At 44.6% G+C, this 10,047-nt stretch overlaps 1 protein-coding gene across 1 annotated transcript in view; it reads left to right on the top strand.

Moving 5' to 3' along the window:
* Positions 1 to 257: 257 nt before the first annotated feature.
* muc5f (mucin 5f) overlaps positions 258 to 10,047 on the top strand; it is a 97,830-nt gene continuing 88,040 nt past the window's right edge. The window contains exons 1-2 of the mRNA XM_056278749.1: positions 258 to 401; positions 728 to 1,790. Coding sequence (XP_056134724.1) covers positions 258 to 401; positions 728 to 1,790 — 1,207 coding nt within the window. The remainder of the gene's footprint in view (positions 402 to 727; positions 1,791 to 10,047) is intronic.

Genomic DNA, 10,047 nt, shown 5'->3' with positions numbered 1-10,047 from the left:
TCCAGAATTGGCCAGGGAGTTTCACAAGGGCAAATTTGTAGTTCGCAAGTCGAGAAGAGAATTCTCAGGCCTGGCAAAATAAGCAAAATAATTCAGTCATCAAAGGGGATGGAGGAGCCATTGGATTGACAGAAGACCCGGTAGCACTTCGTAGGTGGATGGTAGCTGGACCTGAAGTGAGTCGTCTAGTAGCTGGATATTAGGGTGTGTCAGGTGTGAAAGATACAAACAATGATAGCAGACATCATGAGCAGACAATGGGTGCCCAGAGATCTTTCTTTGAGAAGGTCAAAGCACTCTCTGAAGTGTTGCAGGAGATGGGCAACCCATTCCAAGAAGAGTCAGCTGACCTACTAGTGCTAGACACAAAGAATGTTGCAGACCCAGCTCTTGCCGAAATGGTTGGTACACATTACCAGCGGGGCAAAGATCAGTTCCAGTCATTCATGAAGGGGCTAGAGAATAAAGATGAATGTTCATTCTATCATCCAATCAAGAAGAATACAGTTCCTTTCTTTAAACAAGTCTTAAAGCAACCTGGGGGCAGTTCTAAGTTAGTTGTTCTCACGACTCTTCATCTCATGCCAGAACAGGCAGTGTGACTTGCAGGAATTCTTCAAGCATGAGAACCAGTCATCTCCTGCATCTCTCAGTGACAGTGGCAAGCTTCATACATGTCAGAAGTCACAGATGGCTTAAATTCTTCAAGCACAAGTGAACATCCCAGACAGTGAACCAAGGGGACACAGTCATCATAGATGGCTCAGCACTAATCAATACCCTACCTCCACGCACCTCAAAGACATTTGATGACTACGCTAAAGAAGACATCATCCAGAAAGTGGAATCCTATGGTGCGAAGTACAAAAGGGTGGACATAGTGTTTGATGTGTACAAGACATCAAGTTTGAAATCTGAAACCAGGTCAAAAAGGGGGCAAGGAATGAGAAGAAGAGTGACAGGAACAAGTAAGACCCCAAATAATTGGAGAAGCTTTCTTCGAGATGACAGCAACAAGACTGAGCTGTTTCACTTCCTTGCAGACAAGATCCGTGAAGCACAGACAACAAGCACACTCATTCTAACAAAAGGAGAAGATGCCATTAGCAACACAAGGAAGCCCCTCGATGCTCTGTCTCCATGCTGTCATGAAGAAGCTGACACGCGAATATTTGTACATGGCAGGGATGCAACAGCAGATTGTATCAAGTCCCTCATCATCAAGGCTAATGACACAGACATCCTCATCATTGCAGTATCTGTACTGCCATCCTTACAGGAACTTGGTCTTGAGAACATGTGGATTGCTTTTGGCCAAGGAGCCAATGTTCAATGGATTCCAGTTCATGAGGTAGTTTCTGCAATAGGGCCTGAAAAAGCTAGTGGAATACCATACTTTCATGCATTCACTGGATGTGATGTTGTGTCTGCCTTCCGTGGTAAAGGGAAGAAGACTGCATGGCAGACTTGGAACATCTGTGATGAGGTTTCTGAAACCTTCACCAATCTCAGCCAGCATCCAACATCAGTTAGTGATTGTGATCTGCAACATCTGGAGAGATTTGTTGTCCTGATGTATGATAGATCAAGTGCAGCCACTGGTGTGGATGAAGCAAGACCGGATCTCTTTGCCCGCAAGCAGAGGCCGTACAACTCAATTCCACCAACACAGGCAGCACTAAGAGAGCATGCCAAGCATGATGCTTATCAGGCTAGGATTATCTGGGGCCAGGCTACCATCTTCAGGTCAGACACCAGCAGTCCTGCTGACTGGGGGTGGACACAGAAAGGCGAGACATGGCAGATAAGTTGGTCAACATTACCCCCAATTGCAGTCAGCTATCAGGAACTGACAAAGTGTTCCTGTAAGAAAGGTTGCAACCGGAGATGCGAGTCCTTCAACTCAGGGCTCCCGTGCACAGCAGTCTGCAGCTGCATATGTGACCAGTAGCAGCTAGAAGAACTTTCAAATATACACAGCTTTGAACACTCAGCAGTTTAAACTCACTGATAGTAGTTTTGTGTGAAGTTAAAACTGAAAAAAGGCAATCAGATCAGATCAATACAGTTATATTGGTGTTCTTTTTCGTTACTTTTCCAATAAAGTTATATATTAACAATCTTTTTTCCCCTTTTCCATTAATAATGTCATCTGTGTATCTATATACAAATACAATACAATGTATCTTTTAAAAAATTGACACTAATGTCATTCAAATTAGTCAACTACACACATTTCGGCTTAAAGATGGCAGCCATCTTGAAAAATGACTGCCATCTTGGATTTTCAAATGGCCAATTGGACAGATTTGATCAATAGGCCCTAGAGAACAACCAAGCCAAATTTCATGCTTGTATCATAATTTGCACAATTTTTCTGTTATCTGCTCCACTATACACAACAACAAAAACCCGCGCAGAGGAAGTGTGTCACTGTAAACACGAACCGAGAAAACAGCAGCTGTAAACAAACGTTCCTACTAGCTCAATAAGGGGAATTATGTATCCCTATAACCACTACAATAGATATAATTTCATATGACATTGTAGCTATGATGCTAATAAATGTAACGTGTGTAGTGGTTATGGGGCTACATAATTCCCCTTATTGAGCTGGTAGGAACGTTTGTTTACAGCTGCTGTTTTCTCGGTTCGGGTTTACAGTGGCACACTTCCGCTGCGCGGGTTTTTGTGTTGTTGTAATGGGGGAAGGAATAAATGGTGCACGTTGTGTAACCGAACGAGAAAGTTGTCACGACTCCTGCTTGAGCTCCTCTACACGTGCATGGATAAGTAGACACGTTGGTCCTTGACTAACGGGTCGGACCCTTTAGTCGACTGGTTGCCGTTGTCGCTTGCGGAGCGGGAGACACGGGTTCGCGTCCCGGCTGTGGCGACGGTCTGCCAGACTGCCTCCCCCCCCCCCCCCTACATTGGTGTCAGAAGTGGGATGGTGAGACCGTGAGGTCATCGGAAGCGCGTGCGCCCAAAGGCGTGAGGGAGCTGAGCGCTTCCCGAAGGAGGGGGTAACGTAACGTGCGTGGATAAGTAGACCGACCCGTTATAGTCCATGGGCCAGAGGATATTTCGGTACACTCAAGGTGGCAAAACTTACTTATAATTTTTGAAAGGATCCATGTCTGTAGATGATATTTTGGTATGATAACCATTCCTGAGTGGCAGCTGTATCACAGTTATCAGCTCATGAAGTTAACCACCCGCTAAACTAAATTGCATTTTAGACGCTGGTGCATATCCTGGTTTAGCCTCATGGTCAGGACATTTTTCAATGTTCTATAATATTGTCTTTGGTATCATTTTAAAGGGGACCTTCTTAGCTTTCATTCAAGCCCTGTTGTGGATATTTCTAACAAATATAGAGGTCACTTGAGCTCTCAACCCGTCAATAACACACATCTTTCTGCAATTTTCGCCTAAACTATATACTTTCTTTTAGCCCTGTGGCATCTAGGAATATCAGGGACACAAAACACAAAAACTGGAATACTCACAGGACTGTAAAGATTCAGGAAATGTATAATATACCCATACTATTTCATTGTGTGAGGTGATTGTGAGCCTTAAATGAGAACTACACCAAAGCCAGTTAGGTCACAAACTGGTCTCTATACATTTGTTTAAATACACAATCACAATACATGATAAAAAGGAATACCATAGTGAGGTAATGAACTATTTTAATATTCTAAACAACATTGACATTTACATATACTTAGTCAATGATACATGTAATTCCATATCATTAGTGGGTATATGTAATGGTAATGGGTAGGGTAATGGGTATATGTGAATATGGTTACATTATTGTTATCAAGCTCTGGGTAACCAAGTCCAGAATCAACATCCTGTGCATCAATAGACTACTACCATAGTAATACCATCAGAATCATCACACTGTCATTCATCAAACTGCTCGTTTCTCTCATCATCTGACTCCACAAGTTCAAAGTCCAGTTCTGGACCATCCTGCTGTTTTGGGTTACTGCAGGTCTGTAACCTGCACATGTCTGTGCATGGAAGTCCATTTGACAGGCACATGCAGCTTGACATTTTGCATGAATGCACACACTTGCATGTTAGCATTTCCAAGACCACATCTGGTGCAGGTGGGGAGCGCATCCAGTAAATGGCCAGCTTGCCTTCATCGTCTGTCCATCCATACTCAGTAGGGCTTGGCACCACAGGGTTAGCCTGCAGACAGCACTTCCATATTGCTGCCTGATAGTTGGCTCATTGAACATGCATAAAGAGACAGTCTCTACATGGTGGCAGCTGGCTGGACTCAACCTCTCCCCTTTTGGTGCAGAAGAGCTGGTAACGCAGTTTGTTCACCTCAGCAGTGCTGCTATTAGCAACATACATCCGACAGGTGAACTGCTCAATTTTCTGGAACAGCTCATCACTCACATTCCATGTCTGTCCCAGTTGACTAAAAGTCTCTTGGCAGGAAGTGTGCTTTCTCACTATCTTCAGGGCATTCAGCTTCCCTCGACCAGCGAATGCACTGACAGTGTCGCAGCCTGTGAAGGCATGTAAGCCAATTAGGCTGTCACAGATGCTGTCTCCTAGTGAACTTGCCAGTTTGGTGATGTCGACAAACCGTGTGCGGTTCTGAGTCCCACACTTCTGGTAGATGGGACAGGTGATGTCCTTCTGGAAGCCAAGACAAAGCACCATGACATCAGTGTCCTCAGCTGTGATGATAACTGACTTTGAGCCCGCATTTGCTGCATGCAATGCATGCAGGAGCAGACGGGTGTCAGCTTCTTCATGTGTGGAGTGCAGTTCTGCTGCTTCCTCACACCCATCTTCTGTCAACTTGTAGCAGGTTTCCTCACAGGTCATGTACAACACCTTGCCATGCAGCATAGCTCTGTATCGTGGGAGTTTCCACTCTTCCACCAGAAACTTGATGAGACTGGTCTTGTTGGAGGAACTGCACAGAAATTTTCTCCACTGCTGGACGTGGTGTCCCCCTGCAAGATTCTTGTACTGGAGAGTGATGTCTCCACCCCGGTTTAGTCGTTCAGCATCTTTGATCGAAGTCTGGTGATAGACATCAAAAACAACATCAATCCTCCCACTCTGTGCTCCCTTATGGAGGACCTGGGTCAAGGCTGACTCTGCCACCTGTGCAAAGGTTTTGTTGTTACCATTCATTTTTTGGACCAGGCTCATCCCATCAATGATGGAAGTAGATGGGATTGGGATGTCTTCTGCAGGAGATACATTCTTTTCAAGCTCTCTGGCAAGTGCAGCCTTGTTTGTTTTTCGTAAGGACCCATCAGCATTTGCCAGTGCCCATGGTAGTGGGCCCAATGGGTAGGCAAGGACATCCTTCAGATTCACCTTCCTGCTTTCAGCCACCAGGATCATGTGACTGAAAAGGTTTCTATCTGCCTTCAGAACCACATCCTGTGCTTTCTTTCCATGAGCTTGTTTTGTGCTGACATTGGAGAATGTTTTCAGACTTTGCTTGGTCATCTTGTCGTGGAATTTCACAGGTGGTGGGTCTGCATCTAACCTTGTTTGCTGGAATGCTTGGTAGGCCTCTTCTCCTTTCTCAAGAGCTCTCAAGAGATCTATGGTCACATCAGGTGGAGCCATGTTGCCAGTGGAGAGGCTAACCAAATCAATCTCATCAGGGGACATAGGATTGAGCCAGTTATTCTCCATAAGGTCCATGAGAGACTGGACATCTGCTTCATCTCTCTTGATCCTTGGACTCTGTAGATCTGGATGAGACCATTTGCACCTGCCTTGACCTGTCAGGTCTCTCAGCTGTCTGAGGTACATGCTTCTATACTCAGCTGTGAGATAATATTTGGTCACAGCTCCTGGCTTCAAGCTGAATCCCTTTGTCCCTCCAGCTGTTTGGGTGTCTTTGTTCACCGTTTCTTCTATAGCTTGGTCAACAGGGATTCGACCAAAGGGATTGGTGGAGCCCAGTTGGACTGAGAAGCCTCCTTCCATGAATTCTGTGTACACATCTGGGTGTGTGATGGGCAGCTCAGACATCTGGGCGTAGTAGTAGGGGAGGTAGCGTGCATAATTCATCCTGTCATAAGCAAAGCACCATGGGATCATTGCTCGAATGCTAGCCAAGTGTAGCATCCAGTCTCCCTCTCTGGATGCCTCGGATGAGCCCCAACAAGATTTCAACCATGTCCAAATAGGACATCCAGAAGTTCGAGAGGCTGCCGTTTCCACCTCTAAGGAACTCACGGTAGACTTCAAATAGATCCATGATGCGTGTACAAGAGCTGTTCTCGAGGACCTCCTTCAAAGCATGTTGTGAGACTTCTTTCCCAAGGCTGTCAATGGTCTTCAGTGTCTCATTCAGGTGAACCATGTCATTCCTGTGAGTTTCTTCCAACCAGGACAGGAAACCATTCAAGGTCAGTCGCATGAGAGCCTCATACAGGAGCTTGTGTAGTCGCACTGCCCTGTTGTACTTGCGGCCATCCATAACACCAGCAATTGAGCCTTCTGCAATCATGCCAGACTCAATGCAGAGGTCTTTGAGTCCAGCATCTTGGAAACGCTTTCGTATTATTGCCAGCAGTGTGCAGATGGTGTGGAATACCCCAAGCCTAACGATGATATCATGGAACTTGTCATGGTGTTTCCATGTGATCTCGACAGCCTTCGCATACAGGGCTTGGTCAAAGACACAGACAATCTTCCTCAGGCCTAAGCACTGCATGATGCTCAGTGACTGGTTAAGCACCTCGTTGACAGTAGACATTTGTGTCGCTGGAGCATTGATGGTAGGCAGATAGCCTATATTGTCGGGGATGACCGTCATCTCTCCTCGAGTCAGGATGTTGAAGCCTGTCCAGCTGCTGACTGACTGTTCTTCTTGTTGTGACATGCGTGCTAGGACCCAAAGAAGGTTTTTCTCTCTGGCAAGCTTAGTATTGGCTGCAGTATCGGCATCTGACTTTTTGCTTTGTGGTGGCCCTACCCGTTGTCCAGCATTGTAAGTTGGTAACATTGGTGGGGGTCCATCAATGCTTCTCTTCTTTGTTTTGGGAACAGTGGGCATGGGTTGGACAGGAAGTGGGTTGACTGGCTTTGCTTGCACAGCAATCCCATTGACTCTGTGAGATGTTCCCTCACCACTGACAGTTTCTTCAAGACGGTCGATATTGTCCCAGGCTAAAGTTGTGAATATGCCAGGATGGATGTTAGCTGGAAGGGCAATGCCACTCCCTGATGATGAGAGTTTCTGGAGACACAGGGCAGTGTTGATCTCTTCCATCTGTGATTAGGACAGACTGTGACCAAGTCGGTTGAGGATGTTTATCAACTCTACATTTCCTGTCAACGATTTGACACTGAATGGCAGAACAATGTGCTTGGAAGGCTTGGTATTTCCACATGTCACTGCATATACTATGTCATGGCCAAATGACTGCAGAAGGCACTGCACTCTCTGGGATGCATGATCAGGATCATTTGAGCCTGTGAGTAGAGAGTACAGGAAGATAATGAGCGACTCTGGAATGGTAGGACATTCTGCTTCTGGTTTGACTTCAGGCGGCCAGGTTTGAGGAACATCTTGACTTTTAATGTCTGCTCTCAATTTGATGGCTGCTTTGGCTATAACATCTTGTGCACTGACACTTTTCAGGGTCTGCAGCTCCCTTTTGAGAGACTGATTTTCTTTGGCAAGTTCCCTCATGGACAAGTTATCGGGATAGAGGAGGAATTTTCCTTTCTCATCAGGGAATATCTGCAAGGCTCCAGCAAACTCACTCTCCAGGTTTCGCCTTATGTGCTTCTTGGTTGATTCCTTGACTTGGGCAATGCCTTGGGAGTTCATTGAAGCTACCAGTCTAGAAGAGAGATCAGTCATTGTCATCATCACTTGAGGATTGCCAAAAAGCTCCATCCTGATGAAGAGGAACAGCTCATTGTATGCCTTATTCACAGCAGCTTCATACTGGGCTGCAGCATCATCATCTTCATTGCTGGCAACCTCTCCTTTGGAAACCTCTTCTTTGGTGTAAAGTCTATAGCATGACCTGTGGTAGTGCCCTTCAGCTGCTACAAGGTCTCTACTCACAATGGCAAGGATTCTGCTGTCCCTTTTCTTTGTGGCTGCACTCCTGATCTTTGCATCAGCTCGCAGTTCTCGACACTGCACCAGTACTTCTCTCGTATTCTGTCTCTTGGAATATTTGCTGTTTTTCTGACAAAATATGCACTCTGCATCATAAGTCCTAGATGTACTTGGAGCATGTCGAGCTACTCTCTTAGATTGTTTCGCTTCAGCAGAGACACAACTTTTCTTTTCTTTTGCAAGGAGGCCATCAAGAATTTGCTTCATAGTGAAGATACTGCGACACTTTCTGTGGTAGTAGATTGCTGGAATCTGTCCCTCAGGAATGTCTTTTGCCAGTTTCAAAACTGGTGCATGATTTGGTATCTGAGCTGCCCTGAGCAGAGTTCTCCATGAGTCGACACTTTGTAGTGAAACCAGCTTATCTGTATCATCAGAACAGTGGATAATGCACTCCACCCGTGGGCGCTTTGGTATTGGGTAAAAACTTGCTTGTTCACCAGTGGCCATATTCAGTCAGTTTTCACCTGCCACATACAAACAAATACATGTAACTTAGGTGTATGAACACTACTAAAACAAAGTTTACTTTGCTTCACCAGCGTCATATTACCATTATTTATCTTACATAGCCACAAATAGATACATTACCTAGTTGCTATGCAACAGCTGTATTTTGTCCACATGAGGCCGCTAAAATCAACACAAGATGAAAGTTCCTCGTAGCCACTTTAACTAATCATATTAACATATACATTAAAAGAACATGCTAACATTATGGGAAATTAGCTTACAATCTTCTCCAGAGTGAGACAAGAAGATAGATACCGGTTTCCTCTATATGTGTTTAGTAGAAAGCTATCTGGCTGCACGTTAGCCTAGCTTAGCACAATGAATGGAAGTACACAGTACTGGTTATCCTTGGTTGTTGGCCAACTAAGAACTGTCCCAGAGTTTAAGCTAGGCTAATCAGTACCAGGGGTGTTGAAATGCTATATTTGTAAAAATCTGGGCAAATACACAATCGTGAGAGGCACAGAAACAGGTTTCCTGAAAGAAAAATGAAATAGCTGCTCATTTGGAAAGGTTATCATGTATTATTTTACTTCTGTTAGTGTACCAAATAAAATGGCACCAGTGAAGTTGTGTCACCTTGGGTGATATCGATATCTGGTCTGACCCATGGACTAACTGGCTTTGGTCTAGTTAGTTTCTTAGTAATAATGCCCTTCTAATTTAAGGTTCCCAATCACCTCACACAATGAAATAGTATGGGTATATTATACATTTCCTGAATCTTTACAGTCCTGTGAGTATTCCAGTTTTTGTGTTTTGTGTCCCTGATATTCCTAGATGCCACAGGGCTAAAAGAAAGTATATAGTTTAGGCGAACATTGCAGAGAGATGTGTGTTATTGACGGGTTGAAGAGCTCAAGTGACCTCTATATTTGTGAGAAATATCCACAACAGGGCTTGAATGAAAGCTAAGAAGGTCCCCTTTAAAATGATACCAAAGACAATATTATAGAGCATTGAAAAATGTCCTGACCATGAGGCTAAACCAGGATATGCACCAGCGTCTAAAATGCAATTTAGTTTAGCGGGTGGTTAACTTCATGAGCTGACAACTGTGATACAGCTGCCACTCAGGAATGGTTATCATACCAAAATATCATCTACAGACATGGATCCTTTCAAAAATTATAAGTAAGTTTTGCCACCTTGAGTGTACCGAAATAGGAAATTTTGGGCTCTGGCTCATGGACTATCTTATCTAGTTGACATATGCAACACTTGGTCCAGTCAGTGGTCCTTGATTTACTAGTAGAGCTCACATCCATGGCTGGTCTGACAATTAGTTTCAAAGGTTGATCCTTTTACCACCCTGCAACTGAGAAAATATAGTCTATAAAAATAGAGTCTGTTCAATTTTTGCGGCCGATAAGGATACGAATGTT

The sequence above is a fragment of the Lampris incognitus genome, chromosome 4 (assembly GCF_029633865.1).
Source record: "Lampris incognitus isolate fLamInc1 chromosome 4, fLamInc1.hap2, whole genome shotgun sequence".
Taxonomy (NCBI): domain Eukaryota; kingdom Metazoa; phylum Chordata; class Actinopteri; order Lampriformes; family Lampridae; genus Lampris; species Lampris incognitus.
This window is presented reverse-complemented; position numbering and strand designations above follow the sequence as displayed.